Raw genomic sequence first — 22,867 nt, 5'->3', positions numbered from 1 at the left:
AAGTAAAGGTCTAGGGTTGTTTGTAAACTGGAATTGCAAATTTAAGAATTTCTCTCTGTTTTGAGTTGAATAATCTTATGAATTTAAATACCTCACTCTAGAGATAGCAAGGCTTTTTGACCATGAATTAATATATTTAATGTGGAAATTGTATATTAAGGTTGAAAAAAGCACCTGTGTTAGCCTGTAGGCTGCTGTTCTGTAATGGAAAGTATGATGATGTACGGGGGAAGAAAACAAGAGAGCAATTGGTCAAGCTTCTATCACCTAAATCGGCAAATAGAGAGCCACCAAACTAGACTGGAAAAATCAAACCTAAGTCAACCTGCAGATCCTTTGTTTGCAACTAATTGTTCTGACCATGTTCATTGGTCCCCATAAGCCTGACTAAGCGGATAAGCCTTGCTTTCCTGTCTTGGGGCTTTTCTTTCTTGATCCATTGAAATTCAGAGCGGAGGGCCCTCTTTAGAGAATGTCCTGTCCCTAGCTGTCTCCTCTGTAACAAAGAGACTCCAGCTGTGGCGATGTGGATTGAAAAGGGAGGTAGCCTCCCAGGCAAGCAATTTGGAGTCATTTCAGAAAAGAGTCGGTTTAATTCCCATTGGAAATGGGAAACCCAAGTCACCGCAGTTTTCAGAATGTGTGTGTCCTACACCTGAATTCAGGGGGTACTTGCTCCCTGCCTGGGCAGGCCCAGTGTCTTCTGCTACAGCTTCCATTTCTGAGATGTGTGATTGCAATTGATTGCATTATGAGTATTGGCCAAAGGGGAAGAAAATTGTGTGTTTCAAGCATCCCAGTCCAAGTCTGTTGCCATTTCACACGCATACTGAATGAGATGAGAGACACTACTTTAAGAGAATCTATGGGAGAAGAGTATCTTATTAAAAATTAATCTGGATTTGTTGTTTTGACAGAAGTAATTGCCATTGCAAAAGAGTAATTGGTTGTAATTCTACTAGCTTGTGAAAGCTGCAGCAAGATCTAATTGATTGATCTATTGATTATAATCAATAGTAATTATCAAAAGGAACAGGTATGTCTAGTAAGGTCAGCACAGATACTTGATCTTTGCCCGTTTTCTGGAGAAGCTGCAAGTGGCTGCAAAACATGGGTATTCTCTCTATTGGTAACCTGAATCAGTTAGAAAACTTGGACCTTTTTTTGAGGATCTTCACAAAGTTAAGTTAAATATTCAAGGAGCGATAGTAGGCAGAATCCAGACCTGAAGGGATGTGTTTGCAAGCTATTGTCTGAATAAAAGCTGGCAATATGCCCAATATGCCTTTCCTAGGGAAAGCACGGATGGTATGCACCAGCAGTGGGAACTCATGTTCTTTCCTACTGTTTTTCCAAATTGTAACGTGAAGTTACTGCTGCAGCTGTAGTGCCTCAATGAGCTGAATCAGCTTGAACAGTTTATTTCTACCTGTATATTATAAGAATAGATGGAAAATCTCTGCTCAATCTACTGGAAGGTAGAAGAGCCCTTCCTCAGCATCAGGAGGAGCTCAGAACAGCTCCGTCTAGGCCAAACTGTCCAGTATTGAATAAATCTGTGTATTAACTGTAGGTAAAAATTCTGGAACTCTTTTAGTGTATGCTGAAGGCAAGAAGAAAAGCATTGGTTGAATTCTGTTGGAGACACCTGCTATTGTTTGCATTCAGTTTTTAATCAGGTGCTGGCACCAAGCCTCATGAACATGAAGCCAAAGAAAAGGGAGCTTTTTGAAAGGTATTTTGTCAACAGCTGTGGACAAAGTTGGCTTTAAAGTGTTACTGAGCCCCTGACAGAATAAACTCTTGAAGGAAGGGACTCTCTGGAGCCATCTGGATTTATGTCAGGGACCATCAGCTCTGTCTTTACTGAAAAAGAGTTGCTGTTCCAGTGATGCAACTGCACTGTCTCTTGGGTAGCAGTCTATGTGTGTTACTACAGGTTGTCCTAAGGTGAAAATAATGAAGTAGCAATGTGATGTAATTAAAAAAATATATATTTTCTCTTTCAATAATTTTCTGTTTTGTTTTCATAGTGATTTCGTGTCTGGATACCTAAACTTAAAACTCAAAAATCTTAGTTTGTGCTAAGAGAAAGGAGAAAGCCTTCCTTGAATTTAATGGTAAGTAGATGCAAGCCACTAAAATATCTGTGAAGTTACTTTTTCCTTCCTAAGGTCTAATAGTGACCTTCAACTACATCTGGTCCCATTGATGAATTCAGGAAATTGGTGAAAGTTGAGGGTAATACATGGAGTAATTGCAAAGGCTTTTGCTATTATTTGCAGAATAATTTGTATACTGTAAGGGAAGGAGTTGTTCACTTCTTTCTCACTGGTATGCTACCAAAGCAGGATAACTGTTTAAGAAACAAAAAATTTCATGATTTTTGTCTCATTAGAGCAACAATGTATCTGTCTTAGGAAGAGCAGTTTCCACCTTGTTACCCTTGTAGTCGAGCATATTTGGTTGCTGAAACTTCTGCATAAAATAATGCATCTATCTGCAGTCATTCTTTTAAGCTATTTCTGACAAACCCCGGCATCTTTCTGCAGTTGTGAGTGGCTTGCATTGTGGAGCTGTCAAATGAAGAGCAAGAATACATTGGGGAGAACCCGCAGAAATTGTAGAAGATAAATTCTTATCTTCTCTTGCAAAACCCAAGGCTTGCTCATTTTTGGGCTCTTTGCTGGAGCTGTGCAGCCGGAAGCCTTCCTGGCCTCCAACACTGTCAGCAAAAGGTGCACTTCCTGAAGGAATAGCACTTAGCTCACGGAGGCTGGGGGATGCTAGGGCTGGTAGCAAGAGGCAGAACTTAGTAGAGAAACATCTCAATAATCATGTGTGTTCCCTAAAACTTCTGACAACAGTAAAGGTTAAACAAAGGAGGAGGAAGGAGAAATAAAGCAGAAGGAGAAAGTGTTAGGAAGCCTGACAGGGGCAGGAGAAGGTACTGGCCAGTTTGTTTGGGCAAAGTCTCTTCTGCAGATTAAGCCTGGGAGAGGGAGTTGGTGATCCCTAGTGTTTTAGTTCAGTAATTCAAATGTGATGCAAAATTATGCTAGTCTATTTCTACCTAGACTTGGCCACACAAGCTTAGTCTGTAAGGACTCTGGAAATTGAGATAGAATATTGCTGGGTTGTAGCATAACTTACTACTGGCTCTGACAAAAGGAAGAGTGATGTCTAATTACACAGTCATCAGGTAAATACTCCTCAGCAACACCTAATTTCTCCTTAAGAGTTAATGTGGGCTTATTTTTATATAATAGATTGTCCAGCCAGGTTTGAAGTCTCTAGCTGGTGAAAGGGCAGGACCATAACATGTTCTTTAACAACCTTTGCATCTTCTTGGGGACGATGGCGAAGCCCTGTTGCAGCTCATTGCCCTGCAGGTCAGGAGCCATACGCAATGGCCATTCTCAGAACTGTAACTGTGCTTTCATTTATTTTTTTCCTTCCTCCTCCCCATCTTTCTGTGTGCTGTTGCAGAGCCTGTCTGAGTCCTCAACAGGCAGCTCTGTGGGCTGTCTACCATAAGGCAGCAGTGGGAGTAAGGAAGGTCTTGAGCTAGGAGGCTCTTGATCTTTTAAGGCCAATCCTAGGTTATTGTGGGTTTTTTAAGGTAGGAGTGTGTGTGTGAAGACAGGAAAGATTCTTATTCCCATTAGATTAGGGTGAAACGTCCTTAAGTTTCATTCCTCTCTTTTTGTGTATGTGTCTGTGTGTAAATAAGCCTTTTGATTCTGCACAAACCAAGAAATATATGGTCACTCTTTTTTTTTTTTTTTTTTTTTTTCCCAGTATAAGCATGAATAATGGTGGAGAAAATGAATGCACGGGTCAGATCAGCTGAGTGGGAAGTATTGGTCTTTTGCAGTTATGCTTCTGACAATAGCTACTTTCTAAAGAACTTGGAAAGTTTTTCTGTGAAGATTTTTAATATGTAGGAGACAGATATGGTTATTTGTATTCAAGAAACATTCTTTAAATCAAAACATTTGGCTTTTATATCCACAAGCATGTGCATGGGGGGGTCCTGTTTTAAAGGACTGAGCATCCTTTGTAATTAAGGGATAATGGTGTATTTTCTTGAAAGCTGAAGACGAATTAAATTAAATAGGTGTATATATTGAGAGGAGGATTTCAGAAGTTCTTTTTAGAAGATCTGGAAGAAAAGAAGCAGTGAGTTACTGTTTAGTTGAGAATTTAGATGATTTTGGATTAACCTGGGTTCTTTTCTTATGCTTGCTCCTGAAGAGGAACCGCATTGACTCAGTTACATGCTGTATGCTTGTAAATTTTACCATGGAGGCAAGCTAAACATGGAGAGACAAGAGTAAATGCCTGCATTTATAGCTTGCTGTCTAAATACGACTGGTCTGTGGGGAGTTGCTGATGATCCCTTCTTTGCCACACACGGATTCCTCAGCGCCATGGCCTCGACTGAAGTGAGCAGCTCTGCAACAACTGACTCATCGCTCCTGTTGCACCTGCACAAGCTTTTCTACCTCTTTGAAGTGCTTTAGCATTCATGCGAAGTTACTGAACTGTGATGAATCACAAATATTTTAAGTAATCCTTCTGTCATCCCACTTGGGTCAAGTACACCTTTCCTAAACAATAGCTTGTTTTTCTATCTAATAATACCTTTTATGTTTTCAGTCAGGAAACTAAAAACCTGAGAAACAAAATGGTGTGCTCAAGCTTACTTTAGCAGGCGTTCTGCAGCCCCACTTCTCATTTTCACCTCAGTGCTTAATGATGTGATGAGATTAAAAAGCTCACCAGTCCTGTTAATGCGGTAACGTGGGCAGGCCGTACAGTGTGACACGTGGGGCTTTGGATGCCAACTCTGTCCCCTCCCTGGGTATTTACCAGTTGACAGCCAGTGTCCACCGAGGGCCGCGTCTGTCTCAGTATTGCTCATTTGGTCAGATGATAGTTACAGAAACTGCCCAGGAACTCCATGACCCTTCTTCATAAGAGGCCTGTGCTGCTCCAGGATCTTGCTGTCATCACACCAACATGAGCCTGCCAAGCACGTCATTTGATTTACTGTTCTCATTTTGTGTGTGGACTTAAGTAACTGGGAAACGAAAGATTAGATGAGAGAGTGGCTATGCAAACAATTGTTGGAAATGGAAGAAAAACTTACAGATTGTTAGAACAGCTATAGATTTATTTTTTTTTTTTTTAGCTTCGGATATTCACAGAATAGTCAACTGGTCCAAAGAAGCGATTCTCCTGCTATATTTAGCCTTGATGTGGCCTCACCTTGAGTACCATGTACAGTTCTGGGCTCCACAGTATAAATAGGATATAAAGGTACTTGAAAGTGCCCAGAGGAAGGCAACAAAGCTGGTAAAATGGCTGGAAGGCTTGTCCTGGGAGGACACTTGGGTTGTCTAGCCTGCAGAAGAGAAGGCTGAGAGGAGACCTCACTGCTCTCTGTAACATCCTGAGGAGGGGAAGACCGGAGAGAGGTGTTGGTCTTTGCTTCCTGGTCACCGAAGGCAGGACATGTGGGAATGGCACAAAGCTTTGGATTATATATAGGGAACAATTTCTTTACTGTGAGGATGGTCAGATGCTGAAATGGGCTTCCTAGAAATGGTTGATGTCCCATGCCTGTCGGTGTTCAAGAGGCATTTGGACAATGTCCTCAATAATGTACTTCTGGTTAGCCCTGAAGTGGTCAGGCACTTGGGCTAGATGATCTTTGAAGGTCCCTTCCAATTGAACTGTTCTATTTATTTGAAAAATTCAGAAATGCAAAGGATGGTAATAAATGCTGTGTTTCACTGGGACTGGAAATAGGCCTTGTACAATGAAATGGAAATGTTAACTGAAATCATACATGGAAGACAGCATCAGGTTTAATTCTTCATTGCTTAATGTTTCCAACGTTTGTAAGCCAAATCTTTGGAACGGATTTATGCAGGTGAAATGTTCTGTTAGGTGTGGAGAGCAAGAAGGGCTTCTGTTCCAGAAGTCAGGTCATCCTCCCACCCTCTTAATTTTTACCTTGGTACACTTAGAAACAGCAACAGTCTATTGCTTGTATGGATGGGGTTTGTGTCTTTTCCCCTTCCCTTCTCCAGTAGCTTGTAAATTGTTGTCTGATTCAAGCCAAGTCAGCAGAACAATAGAAGTCCCATAGATACAAAGTGCAGACAAGTTTGGGGAAAGTAGGAAACTAGATGGAGCAGAAACTGCAATGGGAAGACTTGAATGTGAGCCTTAACATCTGAAAACTTACAGTAGGGATTCAGGTCAGTATGCCTTAACCCTGCTGCTCACAGAGAAGATGTTTGCTTTGCTGGATTACATAGATGTATGAGAAATGGAATCTCTCACTTCTTTAAGAAATAAAGAAATCTCTCACTCCTTTAAGATGTGAAAAGCCTGAAGGCCAAAACTTCTGCAAAAAGCAGATTGCCATCTCACAACTTACCTGAATTGTACCCTGAAATGTGTAGGATGTGATTTTTTTCTCTTTTTCTCTCTCTATTTTATTTTATTATTTTATTTTTTGTTCACAGAGCCTCACTGCCAGACTAGTTTTAAAGGGGCTTCCAGTTAAGTGAGATTCAGGCTTCTCTAAAATTGTCATCAATGTTCAAATAAAAATATTTGGGAGCACTTACTTTAAACATAAGCTTCAAGACTTTAATTAAAGTTCTATTCATTTTCAGGCAGTTCTGTGCTGGTCAGTCAGTGAAAGAGCAGAACTGGGGAGTGATACTGCTGATGAAGGAGACTTAACAGAAACCTGAAAAAAACTTTTCTGTGGGTCCATATGGAATAGCGGTGTCCAGATGGTAGACAAATACAGATGAAGAGTTATAAAAACTTGCTTTGTTGGGAAGCTCAACTAAAAAGTATATTATTTCTGCTTAGTAAAGATGGATTACAAATTATTTTTATGTGCTTGATAAGGAATCTGTTGGAACTTAAACACCTTACAGCATGAACACCTTGCTGCTTAGTTTTTGCTTTAATTGTGAAGTCCACAGGTTAAAATGTAGTGTCCTGCAGGGCTGTGGAAGGGACGTATAAACTTCCCTGAACATGATGGTTAAGGAAAATGGGATGTTAATTGTTTCCAAATGCTGGCTTGCTTATTAGAATTTATTACTCATCTCCAACTGGGGAAGCCATGTAAATTCAGATGGCAAGTGGCTAACCAGGCATCAGTTCTGGTGGTCATGTGGTAACTTCTGCCATGACTTTCTTCAGACCTCATTTTGTGGATTGCTTTTTCCTTCTGATTCATAGTTAGCCAAGGGTCTGACCAGGCTGTGTCTTTTCCAGCTGGAACTGGGAGAAAGAACTGGGGAGTTTTGTTATTCAGTAACATCATTGCTTACTTCTGATACCTGTTCCTAGATGAAATGAATGAGTGCTGTAACTTGACATCTTTAATATTATTTACTTATTTATTTGAAGTAATTACGTCCCTTCCCAAGCTTAGCATAACTTCCCTCTTCAACTTGAGGAAAGCACACTCCAAGATTGTGAAGTGTCTCTCTGTTCCAACAGTTTAATTTATTAAGCATCTTTTTTAGTGATGCTGTTCTTTTCTAAGCCCATGTGGCATCAAGGCTGTTGTAAAGTACATCCACAGATTGAATTACAGTTGTCATTTCTGGCTGTGTTTTAGCCCACTCCAAACTTGACTGCCATTTTTGCTCCAGTCTCTGAGGTTTTGTTCTCTTCTGCCCTAAGTGTTTAAATTCTCACATGTCTGTTTCATTTATGGTTTTTAAAATCAGATTTATTTTCTAAGTCCTTTTTTGAGAAGGAATGTGTGGGAATGTGTTTATAAACCATAAAAATGTTAGTCCTTTGGGAATCACATGATTTTGCAGTCTGTGTTTACTACCTACTGATATCTTTAACTAGGCCATGTTTTCCTTTCCTTCCTTATTTTCCTCTCTGGGGGAACACTGTTTGGGGTGAACTTTCTTTCTTTAGGATTCCGAATCCCAGTTAGAGTTCCAAGAGTGGGGTTATTCGTCTTCCACAGACATTAATTCTGAGTTACTGCTTCTGCAGTCATCCTGAATATTATATGCCTCTTCTTGGTTTGTGGGTTAATGTTAATTTAATGCAATTATTTTCAGCTGCTGTCTTTTCCCTTTAAATCCTCTGCTCTGCTAAGCTAATGAAATGCAGCTATTGTGGTGTATGCTGCTGTTCCTCTTACTCAAGGTACTCGTAATGTGGAATACAATAACAAAGATTTTCCTGTCAGCAGTACATGATGGTTCGTAAAGGCCTGCGAGATTTTTTTCCTCCTCTAAATACTTCTTTTGGCTTACTATTTTGCCACTTCCTTCCATTTGGAATTTTATTTGCTTGTGTGTTGTGGTTTAAAAAAAATAAAAATAAATCTCAAATATCTTCAAATGAATTGCTGATGGTATAGAGGGAAGGAGAGTAAAAGCCACTGGTCTGCTGGTTCACCTTTCCCACCAATGCAGATGTGTCCTGAGTGTCTTCTAGCTTTTAAGAAACAGATGTCTGGGATAGTGGAAGTTATGCTGGTTCTTTAATATATGGCACCTGGATGGTGTGTTTTGGGATACCTGGGCTGGTAGAGCTACTGGTGGCTTCTTGCAACAAGAATTATTGCACTCTTGGGGCTGGACTGCTCTCCAGATGAACTAAAAATGCCCACCTACGTGAGAAGGTGCAGGATTCAGCTTGAAGTCAGCAAGATGACTTCACTGCTGTATCATGTAGGAGGAGAGGATTCACTGCAAGGGAGGCAACATATGTTTAAACTTAAATATCGTATAATTAGCCAAACTGGCAAAGGAAACTGTGAAAAACATAAGGAATATGTATTTAGTCTGTTTTGTGATGTTTGAAGAGTTCCCCAGTGCAAGACCCCCCTACTCTAAGACTAATATTTTAAAACCCTTCCTGCCACTGTCATGGATACATTCATCTCTTTCAGGAATAGCTGCAGCCTCGCTTGCTCCATGTCTTCCTCAGGTGTGTTGATACACCTGTTGTGGTGGGGAATAAGCTCAGTCAGGGAACGGATCCAGGTTAAAAATAAGATGTTTGTTTTTCTTTAGGCGCTTTTTTTTTTTTTTTCTGCTCACTTGAGACTTGGACCAGCTCCCTGTCTCACAAATAGTTTGCCTGACGTGACTGAGGGGCTATACAGGAGGAGGGAATAAAGCAGGAGGGGTGGGGGGAAAAGAGGACAGAGACTGAAAACACGGACTCTGGGAGCAACGTCTCCCCAAATAGACCTTGTGAGGAGATCGTGGCTGTCAATATGGATATGGCAAACTAGTGAATGAGAGCAACATGCCACTCTTCCAGCTGTACATATTTTTAAAGAATACTGACAGGTTGAACTGTGGGTACTCTTCATTATTTAAGTGAAATGATGGTTTTATTCTTGGCATGGCAGATCCCAGTAAAATCAGCCCCTCTCTTTCACTAAGCTATGAGTCAAGCCTATAAGCTGTTGCTCGCCAAGCATGTGGAGAGGCAGTCGCTGCCCTGAAGATTTCAGCCTGATTGTGTAAGCTCGTACAGAGATGGAGAGAAGCAGCAGCACCAAGAAGGAAAGCAGCGTAGCCAAGCTGATAAAGTGGGTCAGAAGCTGTGTCAGGCCAGGCCTTCTGCATCTGCCTGGCTTCCTACTCCCAGTCTGGTTATACTGCCAAGCTCTTCGGCTTTCTGCAGTAATCCCCTTCATCTTCTAGATCTGGACCTGTAACTGCTGACATGTGGGAGAGGAGGGGGAAGTAAAAAGGGTTGGTATTAATAAACTTCTCTGTGTAGACTATGGCATCTTGAAATTCGCTCGTTCTGGATGTGACATCAATTTGTGTAAAAATCACAGGCATGCATGTGTTCTGGCTGATGGTGCCAGCAATAGCTACTTGCTCTGAGCATGTGTGTGAGATCTCAGCATGAAAAGCCTTCAGCAGGGTGATCCTTTACATATGCTGACTGAGGGCACTTGCATGGCATGGCAGGCAATGCTGACTTAAGAATTGCTAGCCTAGTTCAAATACTGAGATACTTACTCTCAGTGCAAACTATGACGTGTGCATGTTACAAACTTTTTGTAATGTAGCCAGACTTACGAACAGTCATTTGTATGTCTTGTGGTGAAAGTGTTGCTTCCATACTAGATTTTTATGCTTGTTTGCGCCTTCCTGTTCTTTATGCAGATAAAAAAAAAAAAAAAAAAAAAGATAATTATCTGAAACCTCTCAAACTCATTTGGTTTTTGTATGGTTGCAGTGAAACCACTGATGCCTCTTACTCTGTCCGTGTGTGAGGTGTCATGAGGATGCAGTTCTGTCTGATCAGCTTTATGCTGGAACTTCATGCTTCCTTGCGAGAGGGACGCTTATGTGGCTTGAAAGTTTTGCACAGTGACTGTGAAGTGTTGAAGAGCTGCAAAAAGGGCTTTGCAAAAGTCTGGGGGAAGAATTTTCATTTGAAGGTTTGTGTATAGGATGACCTCCGATAGCCCTGCACCACCTTATTCTTTGGAGTAATGACACTGCACATGAATCACGTTTTCATATGGGTCTAATTTATTTACTAACTGCACTACTGTCATGTGTCAGAAAAAGTATAGTATTTCTGAGGTTACTCACAGAAAGCTGGCACAGTGAAGTGTTTTATGGGGGGAAAAAATACAACACCCTGTACAGTTGCCAAAAGTGTATCTGCTGTCCTTTTCACTTGGAGTACCACCAAACTGGAGAAAAAATCAGTCTCCTATCAAGTAAAGAAAACAAACAAACAATGTCTTATTTTGTCTTATATTTGTAGGTGAGGAGAAAAATAAATTTGAGGGCTTGCATGGGTTGAGAATTTATTTTGGGGAAAAAGCACATTTATTAAGAAAATAATAACTCATTTGTATGAAGCCCATCTGCGACAGCAGTGTTTTTACATTGCCAAAATAACTCTTGGCTAGTATACTCACAAACTTTTTATAAAGAGATGTGACATGTTGGTCTTCTAGTAATGAATGTGCTCTGAAGTCTTGAGAGCTTGGCTTAAAAAAAAAAAACAAAAACAACAACAACAAAAAAAAAAAAAAAAAAAAAAAACACAAAAAACACCAACAACAAAACTGCTCATTTTTTTTTTTCTCTAACTGCATTACTGTTTCTCTCATTTTAAACAGGAGGTACTGAATTCCTTCATTGCCTGCATTCATCCGGTAGGTCTCCTGAATAGCCGTGATGATTATTCTAACCATCCTGCAGAGCAGGGTAGCTCTGGTCTATCTTCCTCTTATTACATCAGCATCAGCTGCAAGTTCTTACAGCGGCTCTCTATTAACTTTATGTTTTAAGTGTCAAGTCCCTGCAGCTTTATTTCCTTATCCTCAGCTCTTTTCAGATTACTTAATTCATCCTTCATGCTTCTCTTCCCTGTGCTAATAGTGATTCCAAATTTGTCTTTTTTGCCTCATCTTGACTTTGGCTTTCTCTGTGCTACTTCTGCTTCTGAAGTGCCTTACCAATAGTCTCCTCTGAAACACTTGCCCAAGTGTCAGCCACCTTGTAGCAAGAACACTGGCTCAGATGTGCAAACAGGAAGCAATCAAATGCAAAGGTATCAAAATATTCATCTTTCATCTTGGGGTTCTCACTGCATCTTCTCTATCCCCTTTTGTCAGTTAGATCTTCAGTTTCTTACAGAAGATGACATTTTCTTGTTTAACTTAGTTTCACTCAGTGATAACACTGAGCACTTTTACAAGTACTTGATAAATAGAAAATCAAATAATTTATATAAATATATAAAATAATTGATCATAGAATTATATGGGTTGGGAGGGACCTTAAAGATCTTCTAATTCCAGCCCCCCTACCATTGGGGTTGGATAGATACCTACATAATACTCTGTTTTTACAAAAATCACATCCTTGTTCTTTACAAATCCCAACTTTTTTCCCCACTGCAAAGGAGTGTTTACACAATGCAATCTACCATCTGAAAACTGCTTTGAATTTTTGAATCAGACACTTAAGTAGATTTAGTACAGTTCTGGGTTGTGTTTTTTTTTTTTGTCATCTTTTTTTTTTTTTTTAAATGGTTATTACATTGAGGTTAAAGATATTATCAGTCCTGTGCTGTTTGGATGGTACTGTATCTTACCTTACGTAGCCTGTTAAAACTGTGAAGCCATCTGTTCTCGGTCCCTTCAGGGTAGTTGCTGCTGGGGTGACTTGGGGAAAATGGACTCCACAATCAGTAAAATTGTATATTGTATTCTCCTAACTCCCTCTCTCAGGGGAGCTGTCTGATTTCCCTGCCCTTATCTCACAAATGCTAGGGCATTTCTGCTGCTTTCTAATTGATCTGCTATTGCTGTCTGCCTTCTTGTTCTGCTGGAGCCTGGGTCAGTGCTCATTGTGAAAAGCCTGTTGGGAGGAAGGTCAGTCTGCGCTGAGCTGGCAACTCAGGACACTACAACTACAACCAAGTTACATGGCAAGTGAATGTGCTCCAAGCTTAATCTGGAAGCTTCACATCAGGAAAGAGGGTCTGGTTAGTTATTGTAGAGGGAATAATAGTTCTCAAGGTTCAAAAGTCCCTCTTGATGTGACCAAAGTACTCACGAATACTTCATTCTGTGCAGCGAATGCTTCTGGCTACTCCTGTTACGCATTATACTGCACACATCCCATTAGCTGGATGAGCTACTCATCTCTGTTTCGCTACAGTTTATTCAGTCATTTCAGATTTATGATGGAAAAAATAAGTTTGGTTTCTCTGGGGTATCACCTTGTTTGTGTTCAGTTAAATGGCATATTTTTATCCTCATTTCACCCCAGATTTAGTTTCTAGTTATGCTTAATAGGCACGGAGTGAACGCACTTCACACTGTGTTTATATTGCTTGAACAATTTTGTGGAGAGTGAGTTGTATTTTTCTGACCTTTCCAATCTGAAGTCATCGCCATGAGAACAATAGGGTTTGACCCTTGTATGTCACGTGAGAATGTCCTAGTCTTTGATGCTTTATCCTAAAATTGGGTAAATTTGTATTTCAGCTCCATTCAATTACTGATCCTATATTTAAGCTTTTGTATGCTTCTGGTGTATGTGATTACCTACTAGTTTTTTCTCTCAATGTAGTAACTAATGCTGTCTGGTATTGCTATCTAAGGTGGATATCATGAGAATAAATACATCAGGTTGTGAGATTTAGTTCTGTAGTAATGGCCCACAGAAGAGGTTAGTGGGAAAGAGATTGAGTGCGTTCAGTTAAAATGATCAGGAATTCTGGAATACCTGCAAACAGTAAAGAATTCTTTAGGTAATGAAGCTGTAACAAAAAGTCAGCTATGTAGCTACAGAATATTTTACTGATATTCAGAAGACATTCAGGCAATTATTTGAAATTATAAATACCTTATATCTATTATTACAGGCTTGTATACATAAAAAAATGTATCCTAATATTTGAGAGACCTAGTGTGACATATCAAGTAAATAACAAAGCAGTGAGGAGGCATTTCAGAATGCATTAAAGCTGGAGAGAGTTTTATTTAAATGAGCTGATACTTAATAGAATATTACTCTTTGTTCTAGATTACAAATCTCTGCTATTTAAATATTTTTCTGTGGAGGTGGGTGATAGGAGTGGGAGGAGATGCATTTCTGGTTTCATCTGTAGCCTTGAATTAACTATGAAAAAGGGTGGGTTCTTAATTTAACTAATTTAAGCTAAAATCTCAGTGAAAACAGTTCATAGTCTTCTGCACAAGCTAACAGGTTAGGTTTCAAGTTGTAGAAGAATCTGATTTACCTTTGCATGCTGGCTTGTACGCATTATGCAACCTCTTTTAGTTTTATATTTATTTTACTTTCATTAGTTGACAATATTAGGAATGTGTGTGGCGTTTGTTGTGATTGTTGTTCTCATCCCCATCAAGACCAAGATGTCAAATACCAACTTGCCATACACTAGTTCCTGCACTTTCGTGGTTGGGTCTCCTTGCCTTCCCCTCCAAATCTGGCTGCTGACCTATTCCCCTGGGCCACCACCCTCCAGGATGTTGATGCGTAGGTTGGGTGAGGTGATTGTTGGGCTGCATGAAAGACCTGACCTACAGAACAGTTTCTATAGCTTTGCTGTGGAGTAGCAGCTGTCAGGTGAAAAGGCAATGTTAGGAAGAACTGCATCTCCAGATCTCGTTGTGTACTACTAAATGTTCTGAACTGGAAGGCAGAGTCCTTCTGTGATTTCACAAAGGAGTTTGTGGGCTGGTGCCTGACTCTCAAGCATGGTCATCTTGGTGAAGGGTTTTACACATGCAGCCTTTATAGATGTGAGGAAGCTTTGCCCACAGAATAATCAGCCTACTTCTTATGTCCTCAAGGAACCTCCTGCAAGATACCATCTTGTCACAAGGAAAGCTGGAAAACTGCTTCTGAAGGAGGAGCGTTTCAATCAACTGAAGTGAAGACATATGTGAAATTAAACAATGCAAAATCTAATCCTTCTGTAGACGACCAATCTTCGCATTAGTAAATAAGATTAGCTGTTTTATGTGAAATCTGCCCTTCAGATTTAAGAGACCATAAAACTGATAAATCTGGTTGAGACCAAGTTGGAAACTGTTTTTTGCTACAAGCTCAAAAATGAAGATTTGATTTCTAGTAGGTGGGTAACATTTAACCTCAGATCAAGGTGATCTGAATTCTGTTATTTGAGGGTAGGTAAGTGAGAAATTGATGTGTCATAGTCTGAGGTCTGCAGCAAATCATCAGTGATCTCCATCTATTATGCTACATATAAGGTTATTCAGCTTCTTTGAAAAAGTGACCTTTAGTGTATGCAGAGGGCTTGTCACCATACTAGCACTTGGAAAAAATAATCTGTATTAAGGTTCACTTTGGAAATGGAACTTTTAAAATTACACAGTAGTTCTATGCAAGAGCTTTTAAGTGCAACTTAAGTGGGTTTAGCTCATTTAGTTCCTTGGTGAAGTACATTAAATCAAATTAAAAGCATTTACATTTTAACCGAATGGCTCTAAAAATTTAATGTAATTTTATTAATCTGCTTTTAGTAACATTTATATGAATTTACTTTCACTATTTTCTTGTAGGCAAATTGAGACATTCAAATGAGCTGTAGAAGAGAGTAGCTAGTTCAGTGTAAATTCAAGGATAGTATTTCTTGTGCATTACCATGATCATGTTGACTAGCTCCCTCTGCTAACTTATATTACCCAGTTCAGTCCTCTGAGTCTCAGAACCTTTATTTATAAATTAATGATACTGATTTTAACATCTTCAAGAAGAGACTAAGAGCCCTCTATGTGAGAAATGGTAAATAACATCTTTGTGATGGTACTTGGTTAGCATCCAAATTGAAATATAAAATTTGTCTTTGGCTTTGTTCATTAATGCAAGGATGAGAAAGGAGCTGGGGAAAATCAATGATTTTCAGGAACTTTGCTCATTAATATAGCTTTTTTTTTTTTAATGAAATTGTGATGAAGACAATCAAACTGCAGATTTAATGTATGTGGAATTCAGGCATCTACATCTGGCCTAGTTTATTAATGTAATCTTAAAATGTGCTTTGTGTTTTTTTTTTTTAACACATAATTTTACATGAGTAAAGTATACTCACATTAATCAAGAGGTGGTAAATACTTTTTCCCCCTTAGAGAATTGGAGACAAAATGTGAGAGAAACCTTGCTTTGACTGACCAGAACCTAGTAGTGTAGAAGTTAGTTTACAAAATGGCAGCAGCAGATTTGGACCTTTCAAAAGACACTACTTTTGCTTCATTGTTCAAGGCTTGATGTAAATCCAGTGACGTGGGGTACTTGGGAATAGTAAATGTTGTTATGCACAAACAAGAATGAATGGCTTGAAAGTTTCCTCAGAAATTACTCACGTTGGAATTACAGCATGAAGGCTGTATAATGTTGCAGCATACAGACAGTGATTGTAAGGGCTCCCTCTGGATATGCAGCATGATGATTTCTGGCATGTATTTTTCCAGAATGTGGCAACATCTAGCAGTGGGCAGTTGTAGCATCTGATGATTTGAATTGCCAAGCAATGCCTTTACTCTCAAATCCATAATAAACCAACCTTTTCCTCTCCCACCCACAGCCCCATTGAGAAGTGAAACATACTGAGTTGCAAAAAGTATGTCAAATATGCATTTAAATGCCTTGCTTTTCTGACGTTTCATTTGATATGTGCTATATGTGACTTTGAAGCATAATAGCACGTTGTCTAACTCCATCAGTTTAGGACAGTGTTTGATCTCAACTGAACAGATGTATTGTTTTACTGTTAAGCAAAAGACATTTGAAATAGGAGAACTGTTTTTATACATTTTAAAAAGCAAATCAGGATATAGCCATGATATACTTTTTTCTTTTGGATTTACAGAAGTAAGACAACAAATAAGTATTATGCCCTCAACCCTAAGCTGAATGCTTAAGGGACAGTAGTTTTGGTAGTAATGCTGTGCCCCTCAAAAGCCAGTTATTTTTTTTTTATCTACCCAGTGTGTATAATAAGGTTTTCAAGGTTTCTTTTAAGTTTTTATTTAGTTTTATTTCTAAGTTATCAACAGCTTTGAAAACTGAGATCCCGAAAAAATATACATGCTTTAATGATAGTATTGTAAGAGTAACTATTGATGATGTTCATGAAACGTCTAGATGGTGCTCTTGAAAGGAGAGGACTCACGGCTTCACTTACTAAAATCACGTTCCTGTGGATATAGCAAAGGTGAGGGAGAATGGGAGAATTCTAAAAAGCATACTTTACAAATTCTATAGCAAATACTGGTTTGTGCCAATAGCCTTCGTTGTCTTCTGGCAAGTCTTTTGAGGCACAAGGTTTCAAATCATGAGGCATTTGCTACGGATACAGGTAACTCAGTGATATGTAGTTCAAGTACAAATAGATCCAAAATGCTCTGTACTTAGCAATTCAGAAAATGCTAGCTAAAACTGGCTCTGTGCAGATCGTTAGCTGATATCAACTAGAAGTGAGATCTGTTGGGTACCTCCAAAGTGAGAATTTTGCCCTAAGATTGTTTTTAAAATCAACCTTCCTTTTGCTCCCCCCCACTGTTGCACCTTCCCCCCCCCCCCCCCCCCCCTTGTTTTTTTCTTAAATAACTCTACATTTTGAGATAACAACTTGTCTGGTATCCCTTGTGTATGGTTCCTGGCTATACACAGTTAGGTAAGAGCATGAGCAAAATGTAAATTCTTTGGTAACGACACAAGATACTACTTCATCACAATTGCTATTTAATTTTTGCAAAAGAACCTCCCACGCTGAATGTTCTTTGAGTTATTTGGGGTAGATTTTTCATGAATAAAATTCTTAGTCATCTTCAGAATCTATGCAATATCTTAAAGAAATAAAGACTTTGCACATTTCAGTAGTTAGTTGGTCTCCTTTTGTATCTTTCTTGATTCCTGTACTGTTTGCTGTGTGTGTGAGAAGCTGCTCTTACAGCTGTAGCAGAAGACTTGAATTAAGGAGTTGAGTGCTGAAATCTTTCCTCCTGGAAACCAAAGGCAAAGAGTTTTTCTCTGTATTTTATACTTTAAACTCTGCCAGTCACTTTCTGCATGACCTCGGTGAAAGTCTTATCAGCAGAGTTCATGCTGATAATCTGCACCAGGATCTACCAGGGCAGGAATGCATTGTGGGCTGCCACTTTGCAACGTTGCATGCAAGTAAACGGTATGTTGGGCAGTTAATGTATTCCTTCTCCTATGTGGTAGGACTCTTCAGGATGCATGAGGTCCTTCATGTTTCATCAAAATGTAGGGAGACTGCCAAATAAAAAGATATGTTTATCTCAGCTCTAGGTCTGTGCCCTGAACCTCCGTGCCTCACCTATTCAGTTTGCACTGGTTTCTATTGTGAATGGGCTTGGGTCAGTAGTTTTGTGGGAGGGATGCTAAGCAAATCAGCCCTGAAATTGTTGCAGTGAGCATAAGCCCATGGACAAATCGCAGAATTTGGTTGTACCTAGGCAATGATTCATATTTGCATGCCTAAGAGTATATGTCAGTAACACGTAAACTGGCAAGTTCCAGAACTTCCCAGAAAATCTATTGAGATTTGGAGGTCACAAAGTTAGCAGTGATACCATCTCCTGGGGCTTTATTGCAAATATCAACTCCTGATGTTATTCTAAAAGCCTGAGCTCATGAAGCTAAATGACTGCATTAAAAAAACAACATTTGTTCACAGAGGTAATAACTCTTGTTAGTCTAATTGTTATGGAACCGGACTAGGTAAGCAATTTGAGTTGCAAAAATTGTTTTCAGTCATGAAGTGCAAGCAGCAGATTTCAAAGCTAAATTCAAGTTAGCGAATATATCTTTGAACTTGCATAGGTATGTGTCTGACAGGAAAGGATAGTTAGCTGCAGAGTAAAGGGCACGATGATAAAGCAAAAGAGGAAAGAAGGCTGTCATCTGTGGGAAGGAATGAGTCAACAGAAGGTCTGTAAAACACGGAGATGTACTTTATAATGTGCAGTAAAACTATTATTTCTGAAGCTCATTTTTTTTGGAATCTCATTAATTTGTTATGTATTCCGACTATGAGCCGAGGCTTGTTTTTGGAAGGTTGTTGGTGTTTTGTTTCTTTTAATCTCCGCAGATAAATGGTTGTTTCTTTTAGATTTCTTTTTAATTGGTTATCCATGTGAGTTTGCTCAGGTACAAAGCAGTATGCATTTAGCTATATTTCATTTTGAATTGTCACGTAAAACCATTTAACAAAACAATATACATCTTATTCTTTTAAAGCAACAGGATTTAAACAGTCATGGTCATAGTGAAGATGATGCATTCAAGCTGAGGAAAATAGTTTTTCATTCCAATTTAGGTACTGAGGATAGCAAACTGAATATGTTCCTTTATAATCCACCTATCCCAGCAGAGTGGAAAGGAAAATCTGGAAAGCGCACACTGTCTTGCACAAATAATTTGAAAAGGGCCTGCAGGGTAGCTAGCAAGAATTATTTTGAAGACTGCTGCAACTGAGATGCTTGCTCATTTCGACTTTGCTGCATTTGTTCTTTAGTTAAGCCTCAGGAAAACTTGTAGAGGTCCACTGAACTTGGAAGCTATGCCTTAATACTTTGTAAAGCCTTATGCCTTAATACTTTGTAAAGTCTATTATGTACTGAATGTGTTAATGTTGCTGTCTTCTATTGCATGAGTACATCATTCTGCATGTCAGAGCGATACAAAGAGCTGGAGCACTGTTAGGGCTTCAGTGTTTTTATTATTATTATTTTTTCCAAGTGGTGCAGATGAGAAAAATATTGATGTTAACTAGACTCACAAATCTTTTCAGTGGAGGGAAAAAACAAAAACTAGCTTCATGGCTTCTTATTTGGGTACTGCTGACATGGTAGTTAGCTCTGGTTCTTGGGTCCAGGCTTTGGCTAGTGGCTTTTGTGCTGCGGTGTGTGTGGGGAACCAACCTGTTCTTTAGTTCCCTCTCAGGCTTGGGGGCAAGTGGAAGAGAACAGGAGATGCTTTCATATTTGGGGTGGAGTGGCAGCATCTTCAGCTATCAGGAGACATGAAGCTCAGGATCCAGGTCAGCACTGTGAAGGAGAGCAGAGCACACCGGTTAGGAGAGGATGGCAGGCCAAGGGAGAAATGCTGTGTGCAAGGTTGAAAGCCAATGCCTTCTTATCCCAGGCTGTCTGGCCTTTAGGTTGTTGTCTTCTAGGCTGCTATGCCATGCCATTGTGGTTTGCTTTTTTCCTTTTTTTTCCTCCTTCCCTGAGATGGCTTTTACACAAAGGGATGTGTGCTGTATTTAGGCTTTTTCCTATTGCAGGGTCTGTTTTCTGAGCTCACTCTTATATCACTGAGCTTATTGAGTGGTATGGCTGTGACACATGCATGGGGTATTTAATTACATCATGAAATCCAGTTTTATTTTGAAAATGGTGTGTTCCTGCTTAGAAACCTGCATGTGGCTTAGTCTTATTGCTAAGAGGAATATCAAGGCCATTCTGTCCTCCTTATGGAATATAAGTGAACTAATATGAACTATGCTTGCTTCCAAGAGTTGAGAATGGAACTGAGCAAGCTGAGGGAATAGATGTTCAAATAGAGCTGGAGTGACTTGAATGTGAATTTTCTTTTTGATTAAAACCTCGGTCACTCAAGTTTAAAATTATCTTTGCTTTGAAGTGAGGTATCTGTTTATGATGTAACTAGGAATTGTTATTACAGCTAATGAATGTTATTTTAATATTGGGTGGAGTTGTAAAAGCCATTAACTTTTTTTTTTTTTTTCAAATGACAGAAAGGAAATCCTCTTTTCATGATATGAAAAGCCAATTACAATGTTATCAGGAAAAGCTTCAACTAAAAGTATTAAAGGGCTGTGCTCACATAATGAGGGCATTATCAAATGAATTCCCTATGCACAGATTTATAGGGTGATGTATCTTAGCTGGAATTATCTTTAAAACTACTACTTAATCTTAAGTTCTTTATAGTGGATTAGTTCTGATTTTTATTTTCCATGTCAAGAGAACTATGAAAACAGTTCAGTAAGCTTTATTTTTATGCTTTGACTTTAGGAGAAAAACTATTATTTTTTTTTTTGTGACTCACTAAAAAGTTGAGCTAATGGAGAGGGTGCTGTTGTCAGATCTACCCATATCCTTTGAAAATAAGCATATGAATAAAGATAATTTCTGACAAAAGTTCTAATTCTTAAATGCTGAAGTTGTGGAGTTCCTCTTTAAATTATGAAGAGGTTGGGTAGGGCTGGGACTGTACGTTTTTCAGATTGAGGTATGTTACAGTTTTATTTTAATGGTATAGGATGGCAGAGACAAATTAATTGCTGTTGTGGCATAGAAGCATGTAGGAGTTTGAAGAATTACGGAGTTTATGCTGTGATGAACTGGAGTGATGAAGTACAGATAACAGGCCACAGCTGTGGCCACAAATTTGTCCTCTCCAATTTGATGCTGAAAGTATTGCATTATAATTGCTCTTCTGGGATTACCATGTGGAAAGTCTGATGAATAAAAACAGATCTGAAGTGGGGAAGCTAGAAGCGTGTGCTGCTGCAAATGCTTACTGGGGCTTCGTTGCTGCAAAAGCAAGGTGAAGTAAGGTCCCTGCTTTCCTAGCTGGGACCAGTGCTCAGGAGCTGGCTGCTCTTCGGGTACTTTCACTGATTTTTACATCTCGCCATTTTCTTAGAGTTAGGGCTCTCAGTTGCTCCTTCCTCATACAGCCAGCATGGCTCAGGGGAAGATGAGAGTTGTGGTCCTTTCCACTTACACCACCTGTGGGTGTGTTAGCCAAATTCCTGATGTGGAATCCATCAAGAGCTAGGTTTATAGGGAGGTGCGGGCTGTCTGCCCTGCCACCACAACCATACTCTACACCGATGGGAGCTGCCTTAGTCCTGCCCCCTCACTTGCACTGTGCCTGTGGTGAGTGGTTTCCAAGAGCTAACCCGGTAACAAGAAAGCCTTCCACTCCTTTCTGCTGCTTACTGTTCTGCCAGTAGGCTTCCCTGAACTGGGTGGTGGTGAGTCAAAACGGCAGAGGGGACAGACTGCAGCAGTACAGCTCTGCAGTTTCATCTGCTGCAGAAACTCATTCTGAATCTGCCTTGTGTGAGTAACGGGTCAGAACGGGTGAGCAGGATGCAAAGTGAGGTCTTGAGGTGACTGTTCAAAGCATCCCCTTTACTTAATTTCAGAAGAACACTTGCAAAATTTTTCGTTAGTGTTTAGGGAAAAAGGCGCCCTGTCCTCAGCTCTATTTAGGTTAATGATGCTGCATAATTTTGGTAAGAGCTAAGGGTTAGCTTCAGTATGTGTAAGACTTAAGTGAAACTAAGGACTACCGTTCAACGTGGTGTTATAACAAAGTTTTAAATGGTTGTTGCTTGCACATTTGCTTCCTAACTTCAAAAGAAGGAGATGAAAGAGGGAACAAACTGTGTAGATGAGCTATTCCATGACCTGTGCTTCTGTGCATTTGTGCACGTGCATGTATATAGATACATATATACTGGATAATACACAACATATTGTCATACAACGTCTAAAAATGCCTTCATAGAAGCATAATACTAGTGTAGACTGGGTAAAAGTCTGTCACTCTCAGCCTAGGTATCATGATACCCTGTTGATTGGCTCACATAACTGGCAGGCAAAACCTTATCACGTTTTTACTGAGACTACGTCTGAAAAGAAATTGAATTAAATGCTTAAAACATTTAGGTGATCTTCCAGAATTGTCACTCTCATAAGATTTTACTTTTACACCTTTTTTATTTTTCCCTCGTGAGGAACACAAGATGTGGTCTCTTCATTTTCCTTTGCTCTCCTTGGCACTTTTACATTGCTTCAAACAGCCACACAACTATATGTTATTGGCCACAATGTTCCAAAAAACATTGAAAACAAAGAAATAAATGAAAAACCTCTAGGCCCACAGACCTGTGGTTTGAGTCGATTAGCAGACAAGCAGTTGCTGAGAGTGCAGATTGTCCAAGAGCATGAAAATGAACTGGGGTTGACTGGTTGAAGTTGTCGTGGCTGTCTTGTGGTTGCCAGGGTCCTATAAAGTTGTCTGGGGCATTGAGTTTTCTTTAAGGTTATAAAAACAAGGGCGAGCTGTGGCCAAGTGAGGGCTGTAAGTAAGCTTCTCTTCTCTCTCTGTCAGGCAGAGAGGCTGGAACTAAAGACCCTGAGTGATAAAAGGGAGGGACTGTGCAAGGTTTTTCTCCCCCCCAGATGCTCTTGATCAATCAGTGCAGTTCCCTCCTGGCTTGCAACAACCTGGGCGTTGTG

General features: G+C 39.7%; 1 protein-coding gene across 8 annotated transcripts in view; it reads left to right on the top strand.

Moving 5' to 3' along the window:
* Positions 1 to 22,867, top strand: part of ELMO1 (engulfment and cell motility 1) — a 317,584-nt gene that overhangs the window by 7,920 nt on the left and 286,797 nt on the right. For 2 of the 8 annotated variants that reach the window (XM_084508957.1, XM_084508950.1), the window contains exon 3: positions 2,034 to 2,120. The exons of 4 other annotated variants lie outside the window; for them this stretch is intronic. In XM_084508957.1, coding sequence (XP_084365083.1) covers positions 2,118 to 2,120 — 3 coding nt within the window. In that variant the 5' untranslated portion in view covers positions 2,034 to 2,117. Of the gene's footprint in view, positions 1 to 2,033; positions 2,121 to 11,179; positions 11,216 to 22,867 lie in introns of all 8 variants that reach the window. 2 more of the 8 variants (XM_084508951.1, XM_084508952.1) reach the window with 2 other exon arrangements.

Source organism: Aythya ferina, assembly GCF_964211825.1.
Source record: "Aythya ferina genome assembly, chromosome: 2".
In the NCBI taxonomy this organism is placed as follows: Eukaryota; Metazoa; Chordata; class Aves; order Anseriformes; family Anatidae; genus Aythya; species Aythya ferina.
The sequence above is the reverse complement of the archived record's forward strand: the minus strand, read 5'-3'. Positions and strand labels throughout refer to the sequence as shown.